This window comes from Salvelinus namaycush, chromosome 18, assembly GCF_016432855.1.
Source record: "Salvelinus namaycush isolate Seneca chromosome 18, SaNama_1.0, whole genome shotgun sequence".
Lineage (NCBI taxonomy): Eukaryota > Metazoa > Chordata > Actinopteri > Salmoniformes > Salmonidae > Salvelinus > Salvelinus namaycush.
Genome location: NC_052324.1, coordinates 41,450,966 through 41,469,109, shown reverse-complemented (window position 1 = coordinate 41,469,109; position 18,144 = coordinate 41,450,966). Strand labels below are relative to the sequence as shown.

Sequence of the window (18,144 nt, the reverse complement as noted above, 5' to 3'; positions counted from 1 at the left end):
ACGTTGTTGTAGATAAGAGGACAGAGATATGGAACCAGATGTTGTTGTAGATAAGAGGACAGAGATATGGAACCAGACGTTGTTGTAGATAAGAGGACAGAGATATGGAACCAGACGTTGTTGTAGATAAGAGGACAGAGATATGGAACCAGACGTTGTTGTAGATAAGAGGACAGAGATATGGAACCAGATGTTGTTGTAGATAAGAGGACAGAGATATGGGACCAGATGTTGTTGTAGATAAGAGGACAGAGATATGGAACCAGATGTTGTTGTAGATAAGAGGACAGAGATATGGAACCAGATGTTTATGTAGATAAGAGGACAGAGATATGGGACCAGATGTTGTTGTAGATAAGAGGACAGAGATATGGAACCAGACGTTGTTGTAGATAAGAGGACAGAGATATGGAACCAGACGTTGTTGTAGATAAGAGGACAGAGATATGGAACCAGATGTTGTTGTAGATAAGAGGACAGAGATATGGGACCAGACATTGTTGTAGATAAGAGGACAGAGATATGGAACCAGATGTTGTTGTAGATAAGAGGACAGAGATATGGAACCAGATGTTGTTGTAGATAAGAGGACAGAGATATGGAACCAGATGTTGTTGTAGATAACAAGAGGACAGAGATATGGAACCAGATGTTGTTGTAGATAAGAGGACAGAGATATGGGACCAGATGTTGTTGTAGATAACAAGAGGACAGAGATATGGAACCAGATGTTGTTGTAGATAAGAGGACAGAGATATGGAACCAGATGTTGTTGTAGATAAGAGGACAGAGATATGGAACCAGATGTTGTTGTAGATAAGAGGACAGAGATATGGGACCAGATGTTGTTGTAGATAAGAGGACAGAGATATGGAACCAGATGTTGTTGTAGATAACAAGAGGACAGAGATATGGAACCAGATGTTGTTGTAGATAAGAGGACAGAGATATGGAACCAGATGTTGTTGTAGATAAGAGGACAGAGATATGGAACCAGATGTTGTTGTAGATAAGAGGACAGAGATATGGAACCAGACGTTGTTGTAGATAAGAGGACAGAGATATGGAACCAGATGTTGTTGTAGATAAGAGGACAGAGATATGGGACCAGATGTTGTTGTAGATAAGAGGACAGAGATATGGAACCAGATGTTGTTGTAGATAAGAGGACAGAGATATGGAACCAGATGTTGTTGTAGATAAGAGGACAGAGATATGGAACCAGATGTTGTTGTAGATAAGAGGACAGAGATATGGGACCAGACGTTGTTGTAGATAAGAGGACAGAGATATGGGACCAGATGTTGTTGTAGATAAGAGGACAGAGATATGGAACCAGATGTTGTTGTAGATAAGAGGACAGAGATATGGAACCAGATGTTGTTGTAGATAAGAGGACAGAGATATGGAACCAGATGTTGTTGTAGATAAGAGGACAGAGATATGGAACCAGACGTTGTTGTAGATAAGAGGACAGAGATATGGAACCAGATGTTGTTGTAGATAAGAGGACAGAGATATGGGACCAGATGTTGTTGTAGATAAGAGGACAGAGATATGGAACCAGATGTTGTTGTAGATAAGAGGACAGAGATATGGAACCAGATGTTGTTGTAGATAACAAGAGGCCTCTACTCTAGCTGGATATAGGACTATCAGTAGTAAATGCTGTTTTAGATAAGAGGAAGGGGTCTAATGGACTCCAGGGTGTACTGTAGGTTTTAGGGTGTAGGAGTAGTACACAGTCTACTGGGATCTAGGGTCTAGGGTGTAGGAGTAGTACAGGGTCTACTGTGTGTGGGAGTAGTACTGGGTCTACTGTTGAGGCTCTAGGGTGTAGGAGTAGTACAGGGTTTACTAAAGAGGCTCTAGGGTGTAGGAGTAGTACAGGGTTTACTATAGAGGCTCTAGGGTGTAGGAGTAATACAGGGTCTACTGTAGAGGCTCTAGGGCAGCGTTTCTTAAAGTATGGGTCGTGGACCTGCTAACGGTGGGTGGCGACGTAAATGTTTAATTCTTTCATTAATTACTGGAATTGATTTGGCCAAGTGCAACTGCGATTTCGGTTCAGTGCTCTCTCTGCTTAGCAGCGGTCTCTGCTCAGTTTGGCAGCTGCGCGAGTAGGAAAGGTAGAGGTATAGATTCCCGTGTGCTTCGAGGTTTACCAGTTTTCTTGAAGATCAGTCTTACAGTGGAACCATAATGATGATATAGAGATCAAATGTGTATGTTCTGTTACAATGCTCTTTCTTCTATCTACTCCAGCTTCATACTATCCCCCCCTTTTTTATAGCCCTATGACATTGAGTATCTGGCATCATAAGACCATTAATACAAGTCAACATCAGGAACACCTAATCCACACATGCTTCTTGACATGGCCAGTGTTTATGGTTAAATATTGGTTTCATATGTTTCCACAGGAAGACAAGAAAATAAACTAGGTATACAGTATCTTTAAACCAGAGGGAACTGAGGTGATATAGAGTCAAATCAAATCAAGTTTATTTTATATAGCCCTTCGTACATCAGCTAATATCTCGAAGTGCTGTACAGAAACCCAGCCTAAAACCCCAAACAGCAAGCAATGCAGGTGTAGAAGCACGGTGGCTAGGAAAAACTCCCTAGAAAGGCCAAAACCTAGGAAGAAACCTAGAGAGGAACCAGGCTATGAGGGATGGCCAGTCCTCTTCTGGCTGTGCCGGGTGGAGATTATAACAGAACATGGCCAAGATGTTCAAAATGTTCATAAGTGACAAGCATGGTCAAATAATAATCAGGAATAAATGTCAGTTGGCTTTTCATAGCCGATCATTAAGAGTTGAAAACAGCAGGTCTGGGACAGGTAGGGGTTCCATAACCGCAGGCAGAACAGTTGAAACTGGAATAGCAGCAAGGCCAGAGAGGACATAAGAAACGATAGTCTAGGGTTTATGTTCATCTCTATCACCTCTGCCTGTCCTCATAATGATAAAGGTAGAACTGTCCATCTCTTAATGTCAGCCATGATGGTTTTTAGGAGCCCTGGTCCATTTACATGAAATATCTTATTGATCGGTGACCTGATATTTCTCCCTGGGTATTTCATAGCTTGTGGTTTCCATACGAAGGGAGCAGTACCAAGGTGGGATTGAAAGCTGTGGTGGTTCAGAGAAATAGCCTCCCTCTTAGTCCAATTCATTTTATATCCAGAAAATTGTCCACCCTTTGGTATCGAACAGCTGGGATTTGAAGGTGTTACTAAGAATATCATCACCGTATAGGCTGGTTTTGAAGTCATGACCACTCAGTGTTAGTAAGATATCATCACCGTATAGGTTGGCTGAGAAGTCATGACCACTCAGTGTTAGTAAGATATCATCACCGTATAGGTTGGCTGAGAAGTCATGACCACTCAGTGTTAGTAAGATATCATCACCGTATAGGTTGGCTGAGAAGTCATGACCACTCAGTGTTAGTAAGATATCATCACCGTATAGGTTGGCTGAGAAGTCATGACCACTCAGTGTTAGTAAGATATCATCACCGTATAGGTTGGCTGAGAAGTCATGACCACTCAGTGTTAGTAAGATATCATCACCGTATAGGTTGGCTGAGAAGTCATGACCACTCAGTGTTAGTAAGATATCATCACCGTATAGGTTGGCTGAGAAGTCATGACCACTCAGTGTTAGTAAGATATCATCACCGTATAGGCTGGTTGAGAAGTCATGACCACTCAGTGTTAGTAAGATATCATCACCGTATAGGTTGGTTTAGAAGTCATGACCACTCAGTGTTAGCAAGATATCATCACCGTATAGGCTGGTTGAGAAGTCATGACCACTCAGTGTTAGTAAGATATCATCACCGTATAGGTTGGCTGAGAAGTCATGACCACTCAGTGTTAGTAAGATATCATCACCGTATAGGTTGGTTTAGAAGTCATGACCACTCAGTGTTAGCAAGATATCATCACCGTATAGGTTGGTTTAGAAGTCATGACCACTCAGTGTTAGTAAGATATCATCACCGTATAGGTTGGTTTAGAAGTCATGACCACTCAGTGTTAGTAAGATATCATCACCGTATAGGTTGGTTTAGAAGTCATGACCACTCAGTGTTAGTAAGATATCATCACCGTATAGGTTGGTTTAGAAGTCATGACCACTCAGTGTTAGCAAGATATCATCACCGTATAGGCTGGTTGAGAAGTCATGACCACTCAGTGTTAGTAAGATATCATCACCGTATAGGCTGGTTGAGAAGTCATGACCACTCAGTGTTACTAAGAATATCATCACCGTATAGGTTGGTTTAGAAGTCATGACCACTCAGTGTTAGCAAGATATCATCACCGTATAGGTTGGCTGAGAAGTCATGACCACTCAGTGTTACTAAGAATATCATCACCGTATAGGTTGGTTTAGAAGTCATGACCACTCAGTGTTAGCAAGATATCATCACCGTATAGGTTGGTTTAGAAGTCATGACCACTCCAAGTGATACCACTTCCTTAGCTCTAATAGCACAGTTAAGGGGATCTTGTGGCAAAATTAACATACATGGTGAGGCCGGGCAGCCCTGCCTAGTAGAACGGAAAAGCTGAAAGTGTCAGATATTACAGTCTGCCACTCGTTTTAAGGGAAGCAATAGGTTCATGATAGAATAACAGGCCCAGTTTAGAGAGAGTATAAAACACATAAGGCCATTCCATTCTATCAAAAGCTTTCTCTGCATCCAGCAATACTGCTACTTCTGGATACTGGAGAGAGCTAGCCCCTTGACTTAACATGGAAAAAGTCTCCTCATGTTGTTGGAGGATAGGCCACCTGGTACAAACCCCACCTGGTCTGAGTATACAAGGCGCAAGGCAAGGATCCTAAGAGATAGAAAGATGGATTAGCTGTCCTTTACCTCATCCTTGTAGCTTCTGAATGTTGTACATTCTACCCCTTTAAACATAACATACTGTACACTCCCCTCAGCCCCCTCCACTCTAAAGGTGATAGCAACATACATATGGTCAGTTCTCAAGCATCGTCTCAGCCAATGAGCGTCCACGATGCTGGCTATAAGACGGCAACACCCTATACTACGTGGCAAACAGGGATTTGAACTGAAATCTTTGTTGTGTCCCAAATGGAATTTGGGATGAAGCCCGGGTTGGTCTCAGAGATGGTCTCATTACATAATGAAAGGTAGGTTAGGGTATGCCTGTGAGAAAAGGCTTTCCTCCAACAGGTGGGTGACAACAGGGGCCAAGCAACGATACTATATTGAGGGTGATTACGGGGTTATCACAGGCCAAAGCACATATCCTCTCATAGTAAGTAAATCAAGCCTTGGAAAAGTAAGTCTTGTCTGAGCCAGACCAGCCCATAGAGGCAGGAGCCCATCTCCTGTCTCTGTAATGTGACTGAGGCAGCTTGATGTTCAAGTACACCCCCTGAACAGGACGCCACTAGCCTACAAGTACACCCCCTGAACAGGACGCCAGTAGCCTACAAGTAAACCCCCTGAACAGGACGCCAGAAGCCTACAAGTAAACCCCCTGGACAGGACGCCAGTAGCCTACAAGTACACCCCCTGAACAGGACGCCAGTAGCCTACAAGTAAACCCCCTGGACAGGACGCCAGTAGCCTACAAGTACACCCCCTGAACAGGACGCCAGTAGCCTACAAGTACACCCCCTGGACAGGACGCCAGTAGCCTACAAGTACACCCCCTGAACAGGACGCCAGTAGCCTACAAGTACACCCCCTGGACAGGACGCCAGTAGCCTACAAGTACACCCCCTGAACAGGACGCCAGTAGCCTACAAGTACACATCTTATGATACAAGCTAGAAAACAGCAGAAGCAGGTCAGCAACAACAGGTGTCCTTTCCCCCAAAGTCACTATCAGCAGTGGTGTTCCTCCTCTGGTCCCAGCTCAATCCCGCCAGATGTACCCAGGTCAGTCCTGGGATTACAGCGAACCAAAAATCCAGCAGTTACTGGCCAACTCTCTAGCCTATAGGCTACTGCCACCCTTCATATCCATCATTCAGAGCAGATGAATAACATCAACAAACCCCAACATCGACATCCATAAAACCCCCATATTTAAACTATAGGCTACAGTAGGCCTGATGTGCAATACCTATGAGGAAAATCCTGCAACCTGACTGTGACCATGGGGGCTACTGAACAGTATTTTGTTAATACTGTAAATACTAAAAAAATTAAGTAAAGAAAAAAACAGACAGAGAAACAGAGAGAAAAACGAAGGGAAGCAGATGTGTGATCAGAGGACACATTCTAAGGAAGTGAAGGAAGAGGAAGAGGAGGAGGAGAAGGAGTGGATACTGATACTAATGATAATAATGATGATAATGTCAATAATAATAATCATCATCATGTGATACCTCTTCTCTGAAGACAGACCGCAGTCTCCCGTCACAGTCTCAAACTGCCCACTCTTTTAAAAGACTACACAGACCCCCCATGCCAATGTCACCACTCTTCCCATCACACACCCCCACCCCTCACCCTCTCCTCACCTCTCACCTCCCCCTAACCTACCCACCCCATCATACCCATCTTATCTTTCAGTGTTATGGTACAATTTCTATGGTTTATTTCACTTATGTCTATTATCTACTTCACTTGCTTTGGAATTGTAAACATATGTTTCGCATGCCAATAAAGCCCTTACATTGAAATTGAATTGAATGAGAGAGAGAGAGAGAGAGAGAGAGAGAGAGAGAGAGAGAGAGAGAGAGAGAGAGAGAGAGAGAGAGAGAGAGAGAGAGTAAACTACCTTACAAAAGTAGCCTTGCTAGGCCCAGCATTTCTAGGCCCAACATTTCTTCTCTATTTAGATTTTCCCCTGTTATCTACATTGATATATACAGTATAGTATGTTCCAAAAATTACCTATAGAGGGCAGTGGCTAATATTTGAGAATTGTACTCCAAAGGACTGCCTCGAAGAAGAGTTGGGCCACACCACAGATAGAACAACGAAACCGATATTTCACTGGATGTAACATTTGTGACGCATCTGCTTGGCGTTTCCACTCAATACCAAAAATGGTAGTGAGAGTAAGTCCACTGGCCGGCAATGGGAGAAGATTGAAGGAGATGGTTTTTGACCAACATTCTGTAAGTTTTCTCATCGATTAAACATTTGATCTCAATACAGTTTTTTGTTCCCAAAACTAAAATCTGCTATGAACAGAGTGTTGTAAGTTTTGTAGACTTTACCCTTTACCAAAAATGTAAAAATATTGCGTTGTTTAGAAGGAGAGCAACGAAGAATTTAGTTATTGCACACGCGCACTTCACGGAGTAGGCGTTCTCTAACGGAAATATGCAGATATATGCTAGAACAGGCCAATAGGATCTTGCTACCCTGTGCTTTGTTCTGCCCACTATGGCTCATTTGTTTCCGACAAAACGACAGGCTGTGGTCTATCTGGGTTTAGTTATACACAGTCTTTGGCCACACCATACGTTATCATATCCGGTTAAATATGTATCTCTGTTGGCGGGAACTGTACAGTAGTCCACAGTTGGCTGCCTAGTAGGTACTGAATGTCTTCATTTTGGTTGAGCTAAAATCATTGTTAATCATTGCACTTTTTCGTCAAGTGAAAATGTCTCGTGTGCTGAACTGCATTGTGGCTGTTTGTCCTGATATGGGGATTGGAAATAACGGGAATCTACCTTGGCACCCGAAGAGACTCAAGTAAGTAACGTTAGCCTAGCTAGCCATTTAGCTACCTAGCTACGTTGTTAGCCTCATTCATTTAGTTTCAACAGCTAGCTAAGCCATCTACAACAATAGCCTATATACACATCATATCTGTTTCAACTAGCTGGCAACGAATGGAAAGCTAACAACAGTGTTGAAATGGCAAATATTGGTCTATTGATGTGTGGAACAGAAATCTAGCAGGAAATCAGAACAGTCAGCTGCTGATGATGCAATGAATGACAACGTTGGGATCCAAAGTCCCGGGTTTTGCACAAGGCTCAAGTTAACAACATCATGGCATATAACTTGAAGTCATAATTTCTGTAGTTAACCCATAAAATTGACTCCACAGTTTTTCTACATTCTTGCTGGACTGTTGTTTTTCCCCTTGTCTCACAAACAATAATGACGTTGACTTCTTTTACAGTAATGAATTTAAGTATTTCCAGAAGATGACAATGACGTCTTCAGTGGAAGGTACGGTCAGTTTCCAAACACGTGACATGTTATTTATTTTAGCAGATGGTCTTATCCAGAGTGACTTACAGTTAGTGCATTCATCTTCAGATACTGTAGCTATGTGGGACTACCACATATCAAAGGTATAACAAGTTACTTTTTCCTCAATAAAGTAGCTTTATCAGTAGAGCTGGGTGTGCGGTGGGGGTAAAGTGCTGGTTCAGGTTATTACATATTATTATTTGTATTTTTTTACCAATGCGGTGTAAATCACATGAGCTTACTCCAAACACGGATACAGTCATTGGCTGGTTCAGTTGTGAACACTGTGACAGTTGTAAACATTAAACGGTATTATTAATGACCACTAGGTGGCAGTATAGCACCGTGTGCACAGTATCATGAGACGAAATATCATCTCGCAAATATTATTTTAAAGGGCAATTCCTCCACTTTTTAACCTCGTATTCATCATCTCCAGCACCAAACCGTTTCCATGATTGGTGGTTAAAAACATAAGAAGAAAGGTCCTAAAAAAAATACCTCTCTGACATCACAGGGTAGGATTAAACGTTTTTTTTTTTTATTGTGGTTTTCAAAACCAGCAACGAGTTTCTAGCCCAAGGGACAGTATTTTCTTTCTCCCCACATCACCACGAATCTCAGTGTTTGAAAATCACTGTTTTAAAATGTTATTGTTTTTGATGATGTAATCGGTGTAACTTTATATTTATTGTCTCCAAAACATAGAAATGCACTGTTTTCACATATGTAGACACTGGTATTGTGCTCATCATAATGAAAATTAGGTTCAAAAGTGGTGGAGTTGCTCTTTAATTAAAGTAAAAACACTCATGGTCCAAATGAATACACCCTCACTGCTTTTACAGTACTGAGTCCAAAGTCAGAAGCATCTACAGTATATAAACCAAATCTAATTTTATTGGTCATATACACATGGTTAGCAGATGTTAATGCGAGTGTAGCGAAATGCTTGTGCTTCTAGTTCCGACCGTGCAGTAATATCTAGGAACGCGAAGCTACCAACTACCTTATACACAGAAGTGTAAAGGAATGAATAAGAATATGTACATATAAATATATGGATGAGCGATGGCTGAACGGCATCGGCAAGATGCAGTAAATGGTATAGAGTACAGTATATACATATGAGATGAGTAATGTAGGGTATGTAAACATTATATAAAGTGACTTTGTTTAAAGCGACTAGTGATACATTTATTACATTCAATTTTTATTGTTAAAGTGGCTAGAGATTTGAGTCATTATGTTGGCAGCAGCCTCTCAATGTTAGTGATGGCTGTTTAACAATCTGATGGCCTTGAGATAGAAGCTGTTTAACAGTCTGATAACCTTGAGATAGAAGCTGTTTTTCAGTCTCTTGGTTCCAGCTTCGATGCACCTGTACTGACCTCGCCTTCTGGATGATAGCGGGGTGAACAGGCAGTGGCTCGGGGAACAGGCAGTGGCTCGGGTGGTTGTTGTCCTTGATGATCTTTATGGCCTTCCTGTGACATCGGGTGGTGTAGGTGTCCTTGGGGGCAGGTAGTTTGCCCCCGGTGATGCGTTGTGCAGACCTCACTACCCTCTGGAGAGCCTTACGGTTGTGGGCGGAGCAGTTGCTGTACCAGGCGGTGATACAGCTCGACAGGATGCTCTCGATTGTGCATCTGTAAAAGTTTGTGAGTGTTTTTGGTGACAAGCTAAATTTCTTCAGCCTTCTTTACCACGCTGTCTGTGTGGGTGGACCAATTCAGTTTGTCCGTGATGTGTACACCGAGGAACTTAAAACTTTCCACCTTCTCCACTACTGTCCCGTCGATGTGGATAGGGGGCTGCTCCCTCTGCTGTTTCCTGAAGTCCACAATCATCTCCTTTGTTTTGTTGACGTTGAGTGTGAGGTTATTTTCCTGACACCACACTCCGAGGGCCCTCACCTCCTCCCTGTAGGCCGTCTCATCGTTGTTGGTAATCAAGTCTACCGCTGTAGTGTCGTCTGCAAACTTGATATGACATCTCACTCCTCCCTCATCACATGAGCTGAGCACCTATATCACATGTCCTGTCATCATCAAATGTCATTCCCCTGTCCTTTTCTGGATGACTTTCCTCACTATATTCCAGTCCTGGAGGTGCCAAAACACTGCTGGTTTTTCTTTCTACCTGGTAGTTAATTTCACCCACCTGGTTCCCCAGGTCTGAAACAGTCCTAGGATGAAAACAAGAAGTGTTTTGGCCCTTCAGTTCTGGAATCAAACAGTCCTGTGCTAGACTGTAGGCCTGGCCTAGCCCTGAGACATGGCCTCCATAGACACCAGGCCTCAGCCATGTCTCAGCGCTGTGTAGGACCCTGAGCTATTCTTGACCAGGGGAAACTCATGTCTGTCTGAGATTGGTTAAATAAACAGAATGTTGTCATCTCTGTCTGGGATTGGTTAGGTAAACAGAATGTTGTCATCATCTCTGTCTGGGATTGGTTAAATAAACAGAATGTTGTCATCATCTCTGTCTGGGATTGGTTAGGTAAACAGAATGTTGTCATCGTCTCTGTCTGGGATTGGTTAGGTAAACAGAATGTTGTCATCGTCTCTGTCTGGGATTGGTTAAATAAACAGAATGTTGTCATCGTCTCTGTCTGGGATTGGTTAGGTAAACAGAATGTTGTCATCGTCTCTGTCTGGGATTGGTTAGGTAAACAGAATGTTGTCATCGTCTCTGTCTGGGATTGGTTAAATAAACAGAATGTTGTCATCTCTGTCTGGGATTGGTTAGGTAAACAGAATGTTGTCATCGTCTCTGTCTGGGATTGGTTAGGTAAACAGAATGTTGTCATCATCTCTGTCTGGGATTGGTTAGGTAAACAGAATGTTGTCGTCTCTGTCTGGGATTGGTTAAATAAACAGAATGTTGTCATCGTCTCTGTCTGGGATTGGTTAAATAAACAGAATGTTGTCATCTCTGTCTGGGATTGGTTAGGTAAACAGAATGTTGTCATCGTCTCTGTCTGGGATTGGTTAGGTAAACAGAATGTTGTCATCATCTCTGTCTGGGATTGGTTAGGTAAACAGAATGTTGTCATCGTCTCTGTCTGGGATTGGTTAGGTAAACAGAATGTTGTCATCTCTGTCTGGGATTGGTTAGGTAAACAGAATGTTGTCATCATCTCTGTCTGGGATTGGTTAGGTAAACAGAATGTTGTCATCTCTGTCTGGGATTGGTTAAATAAACAGAATGTTGTCATCGTCTCTGTCTGGGATTGGTTAGGTAAACAGAATGTTGTCATTGTCTCTGTCTGGGATTGGTTAAATAAACAGAATGTTGTCATCATCTCTGTCTGGGATTGGTTAAATAAACAGAATGTTGTCATCATCTCTGTCTGGGATTGGTTAGGTAAACAGAATGTTGTCATCATCTCTGTCTGGGATTGGTTAGGTAAACAGAATGTTGTCATCATCTCTGTCTGGGATTGGTTAAATAAACAGAATGTTGTCATCATCTCTGTCTGGGATTGGTTAGGTAAACAGAATGTTGTCATCTCTGTCTGGGATTGGTTAGGTAAACAGAATGTTGTCATCGTCTCTGTCTGGGATTGGTTAGGTAAACAGAATGTTGTCATCTCTGTCTGGGATTGGTTAAATAAACAGAATGTTGTCATCATCTCTGTCTGGGATTCGTTAGGTAAACAGAATGTTGTCATCGTCTCTGTCTGGGATTGGTTAGGTAAACAGAATGTTGTCATCGTCTCTGTCTGGGATTGGTTAGGTAAACAGAATGTTGTCATCATCTCTGTCTGGGATTGGTTAGGTAAACAGAATGTTGTCATCATCTCTGTCTGGGATTGGTTAAATAAACAGAATGTTGTCATCATCTCTGTCTGGGATTGGTTAGGTAAACAGAATGTTGTCATTGTCTCTGTCTGGGATTGGTTAAATAAACAGAATGTTGTCATCGTCTCTGTCTGGGATTGGTTAGGTAAACAGAATGTTGTCATCGTCTCTGTCTGGGATTGGTTAGGTAAACAGAATGTTGTCATCTCTGTCTGGGATTGGTTAGGTAAACAGAATGTTGTCATCGTCTCTGTCTGGGATTGGTTAAATAAACAGAATGTTGTCATCGTCTCTGTCTGGGATTGGTTAGGTAAACAGAATGTTGTCATCATCTCTGTCTGGGATTGGTTAAATAAACAGAATGTTGTCATCGTCTCTGTCTGGGATTGGTTAGGTAAACAGAATGTTGTCATCATCTCTGTCTGGGATTGGTTAGGTAAACAGAATGTTGTCGTCTCTGTCTGGGATTGGTTAAATAAACAGAATGTTGTCATCGTCTCTGTCTGGGATTGGTTAGGTAAACAGAATGTTGTCATCATCTCTGTCTGGGATTGGTTAGGTAAACAGAATGTTGTCATCTCTGTCTGGGATTCGTTAGGTAAACAGAATGTTGTCATCGTCTCTGTCTGGGATTCGTTAGGTAAACAGAATGTTGTCATCGTCTCTGTCTGGGATTGGTTAGGTAAACAGAATGTTGTCATCATCTCTGTCTGGGATTGGTTAGGTAAACAGAATGTTGTCATTGTCTCTGTCTGGGATTGGTTAACTAACAGAATGTTGTCATCGTCTCTGTCTGGGATTGGTTAGGTAAACAGAATGTTGTCATTGTCTCTGTCTGGGATTGGTTAGGTAAACAGAATGTTGTCATCATCTCTGTCTGGGATTGGTTAACTAACAGAATGTTGTCATCGTCTCTGTCTGGGATTGGTTAGGTAAACAGAATGTTGTCATCATGGGGCGGAAGACATGGTTCTCCATTCCAGAGCGGAACCGGCCACTCAAGAACCGGATCAACATCGTTCTCAGCAGAGAACTTAAGTAAGAGGCATGGAGGACATCCGTAATGACAGGCACTATGGGATTGGTTAAATAAACAGCTACTGATTTCTATACAATGTTGTTCACCATCCTGTGTTATCTGTACCTGCAAGAGAAATGAGGATAATATAGGGAAGGTTGTCTTCCTCTGTGTGTCTATTAGTGTCATAAGGGACAATGTAATACTGAAGCCATGAAATACTATGAACCAAAACACATTGTTACTACCATGTTGTCCTAACATTACTACTGTGTTGTCCTAACATTACTACTGTGTTGTCCTAACATTACTACTGTGTTGTCCTAACATTACTACCGTGTTGCCCTGACATTACTACCGTGTTGTCCTGACATTACTACCGTGTTGTCCTGACATTACTACCGTGTTGTCCTGACATTACTACCGTGTTGTCCTGACATTACTACCGTGTTGTCCTGACATTACTACCGTGTTGTCCTGACATTACTACCGTGTTGTCCTGACATTACTACCGTGTTGTCCTGACATTACTACCGTGTTGCCCTGACATTACTACCGTGTTGCCCTGACATTACTACCGTGTTGTCCTAACATTACTACTGTGTTGTCCTAACATTACTACCGTGTTGTCCTGACATTACTACCGTGTTGTCCTGACATTACTACCGTGTTGTCCTAACATTACTACCGTGTTGTCCTAACATTACTACCGTGTTGTCCTAACATTACTACCGTGTTGTCCTGACATTACTACCGTGTTGTCCTAACATTACTACCGTGTTGTCCTGACATTACTACCGTGTTGTCCTAACATTACTACCGTGTTGTCCTAACATTACTACTGTGTTGTCCTAACATTACTACCGTGTTGTCCTAACATTACTACCGTGTTGTCCTAACATTACTACTGTGTTGTCCTAACATTACTACCGTGTTGTCCTGACATTACTACCGTGTTGTCCTAACATTACTACCGTGTTGTCCTAACATTACTACCGTGTTGTCCTAACATTACTACCGTGTTGTCCTGACATGACTACCGTGTTGTCCTGACATTACTACCGTGTTGTCCTAACATTACTACCGTGTTGTCCTGACATGACTACTGTGTTGTCCTAACATTACTACTGTGTTGTCCTAACATTACTACCGTGTTGTCCTAACATTACTACTGTGTTGTCCTGACATTACTACCGTGTTGCCCTGACATTACTACCGTGTTGTCCTAACATTACTACCGTGTTGTCCTAACATTACTACCGTGTTGCCCTGACATTACTACCGTGTTGCCCTGACATTACTACCGTGTTGTCCTGACATTACTACCGTGTTGCCCTGACATTACTACCGTGTTGCCCTGACATTACTACCGTGTTGTCCTAACATTACTACTTTGTTGTCCTAACATTACTACCGTGTTGTCCTGACATTACTACCGTGTTGCCCTGACATTACTACCGTGTTGCCCTGACATTACTACCGTGTTGCCCTGACATTACTACCGTGTTGTCCTAACATTACTACCGTGTTGTCCTAACATTACTACCGTGTTGCCCTGACATTACTACCGTGTTGTCCTAACATTACTACCGTGTTGCCCTGACATTACTACCGTGTTGCCCTGACATTACTACCGTGTTGTCCTGACATTACTACCGTGTTGTCCTAACATTACTACCGTGTTGCCCTGACATTACTACTGTGTTGTCCTAACATTACTACCGCGTTGCCCTGACATTACTACCGCGTTGTCCTAACATTACTACCGTGTTGTCCTAACATTACTACCGTGTTGCCCTGACATTACTACCGTGTTGCCCTAACATTACTACCGCGTTGTCCTAACATTACTACCGTGTTGTCCTAACATTACTACCGTGTTGTCCTAACATTACTACCGTGTTGTCCTAACATTACTACCGTGTTGTCCTGACATTACTACCGTGTTGTCCTGACATTACTACCGTGTTGCCCTGACATTACTACCGTGTTGTCCTGACATTACTACCGTGTTGTCCTAACATTACTACCGTGTTGTCCTAACATTACTACCGTGTTGTCCTAACATTACTACCGTGTTGTCCTAACATTACTACCGTGTTGTCCTAACATTACTACCGTGTTGTCCTAACATTACTACCGTGTTGTCCTAACATTACTACCGTGTTGTCCTAACATTACTACCGTGTTGTCCTGACATTACTACCGTGTTGTCCTGACATTACTACCGTGTTGTCCTGACATTACTACCGTGTTGTCCTGACATTACTACCGTGTTGCCCTGACATTACTACCGTGTTGCCCTGACATTACTACCGTGTTGTCCTGACATTACTACCGTGTTGTCCTAACATTACTACCGTGTTGTCCTAACATTACTACCGTGTTGTCCTAACATTACTACCGTGTTGCCCTGACATTACTACCGTGTTGCCCTGACATTACTACCGTGTTGTCCTGACATTACTACCGTGTTGTCCTAACATTACTACCGTGTTGTCCTAACATTACTACCGTGTTGTCCTAACATTACTACTGTGTTGTCCTAACATTACTACCGTGTTGTCCTAACATTACTCCTGTGTTGTGTGAATGTCAGAGAGCCTCCAGCTGGGGCTCACCACCTGGCGTTAGACTTCTGCTCAGCACTCCGCCTGCTGGACACGGCTGAGATGGCAGAACGGGTCGACCAGGTCTGGGTGATCGGGGGCAGCTCTCTGTACGAGGTAAGAAATACACAGGCCTTAGCCATTGGTCCTTCATGTGGAGGATTGGATAGGGTCCATTTGGAATGTGTCAACAGTCTCTGAGACATGGCCTTGCACCAGATGGGAACTTGTGTAGAGGGATGTGGTCATAAAGACAGACTTGTAGAGAAATGGCTTTTGATTGGGCGTTTTTGAAACTGTTTACTAGAGCGGGAACTTCATTACTGTTCTAAACGTATTTTATCTCAGAAACTTGTGACGCAAAACATCATTGACGACCTTGGTGCATTCTCCGCCGTCAAAAACACTGAGACACTTTTCAATGATGCTATTTGTCCGCTAATCTGAAAGAAATTGAAAGTAGAAAAGTTTCAATCTCCATACACACACACAGAGCGTCCCTCGTACCTTTCTTTCCCTCGGCAGTCGGTAGGTTGTCATGGAGACCTCATCGCTCAAGGATGCTTTTGACAATACAGCACACGCTCTCAAACTCTTCTCCACACACACAAACACACTCTCCATCTCATATCTCGATCTAAACTCTTTAAAGGTTAAATGTGGGACTTTAAGACCTTGGCTATTTTCCATTTAACCACAGCCTTGTTATGAACACACACAAACTGTCCGGGTCGATCTACAATGGGGGCATTTTAGTAGAAAATAACGTCTTGGGTCTATTTGTCAAGAGTTTCAGAGTTGGAGTGCTGATCTTAGATCAGGTCTCCTCCCCCCTTAATAATCTGATTCATTATGTTCTAAAGGGCAAACTGATCTTAGAGCAGGCCTCCCCCCCTTAATAATCTGATTCATTATGTTCTAAAGGGCAAACTGATCTTAGATCAGGTCTCCTACCCCTTAATAATCTGATTCATTATGTTCTAAAGGGCAAACTGATCTTAGATCAGGTCTCCTACCCCTTAATAATCTGATTCATTATGTTCTAAAGGGCAAACTGATCTTAGATCAGGTCTCCTCCCCCCTTAATAATCTGATTCATTATGTTCTAAAGGGCAAACTGATCTTAGATCAGGTCTCCCACTCCTTAATAATCTGATTCATTATGTTCTAAAGGGCAAACTGATCTTAGATCAGTACTCCTACTCTGAAATGATTGACAAATGTGGTTCTCGGTCTTAAAATCCCAAACGTATACATTCAGTGTATTTATTTGTTGTTGTTTATTCCTGGTTCCCCAGGAGATGATGGAGAGTCAGGGGACCCGGAGGTTGTTTGTGACACGGATCCTGCAGCAGTTTAAGAGTGACACCTTCCTGCCTGAAATCAACCGAGACAAATACCGCCTACTATCAGAGTGAGTATCGCACATTCATGCATGTACACAGACATACAGGGCATGCATGTACACAGACATACAGGGCATGCATGTACACAGACATACAGGGCATGCATGTACACAGACATACAGGGCATGCATGTACACAGACATACAGGGCATGCATGTACACAGACATACAGGGCATTCATGTACACAGACATACAGGGCATGCATGTACACAGACATACAGAGCATGCATGTACACAGACATACAGGGCATTCATGTACACAGACATACAGGGCATGCATGTACACAGACATACAGGGCATGCATGTACACAGACATACAGGGCATGCATGTACACAGACATACAGGGCATTCATGTACACAGACATACAGGGCATTCATGTACACAGACATACAGGGCATTCATGTACACAGACATACAGGGCATGCATGTACACAGACATACAGGGCATTCATGTACACAGACATACAGGGCATGCATGTACACAGACATACAGGGCATGCATGTACACAGACATACAAGGCATGCATGTACACAGACATACAGGGCATGCATGTACACAGACATACAGGGCATGCATGTACACAGACATACAGGGCATGCATGTACACAGACATACAGGGCATGCATGTACACAGACATACAGGGCATGCATGTACACAGACATACAGGGCATTCATGTACACAGACATACAGGGCATTCATGTACACAGACATACAGGGCATGCATGTACACAGACATACAGGGCATGCATGTACACAGACATACAGGGCATGCATGTACACAGACATACAGGGCATGCATGTACACAGACATACAGGGCATGCATGTACACAGACATACAGGGCATGCATGTACACAGACATACAGGGCATGCATGTACACAGACATACAGGGCATGCATGTACACAGACATACAGGGCATGCATGTACACAGACATACAGGGCATGCATGTACACAGACATACAGGGCATGCATGTACACAGACATACAGGGCATGCATGTACACAGACATACAGGGCATGCATGTACACAGACATACAGGGCATGCATGTACACAGACATACAGAGCATGCATG

General features: G+C 42.9%; 1 protein-coding gene across 3 annotated transcripts in view; it reads left to right on the top strand.

Moving 5' to 3' along the window:
• The first annotated feature begins 7,000 nt into the window (after nucleotides 1-7,000).
• dhfr (dihydrofolate reductase) overlaps nucleotides 7,001-18,144 on the top strand; it is a 15,877-nt gene continuing 4,733 nt past the window's right edge. The window contains exons 1-5 of one of the 3 annotated variants that reach the window (XM_039013825.1): nucleotides 7,456-7,713; nucleotides 8,150-8,199; nucleotides 12,962-13,067; nucleotides 15,647-15,773; nucleotides 16,955-17,070. In XM_039013825.1, coding sequence (XP_038869753.1) covers nucleotides 7,622-7,713; nucleotides 8,150-8,199; nucleotides 12,962-13,067; nucleotides 15,647-15,773; nucleotides 16,955-17,070 — 491 coding nt within the window. In that variant the 5' untranslated portion in view covers nucleotides 7,456-7,621. The other 2 variants (XM_039013824.1, XM_039013823.1) reach the window with 2 other exon arrangements.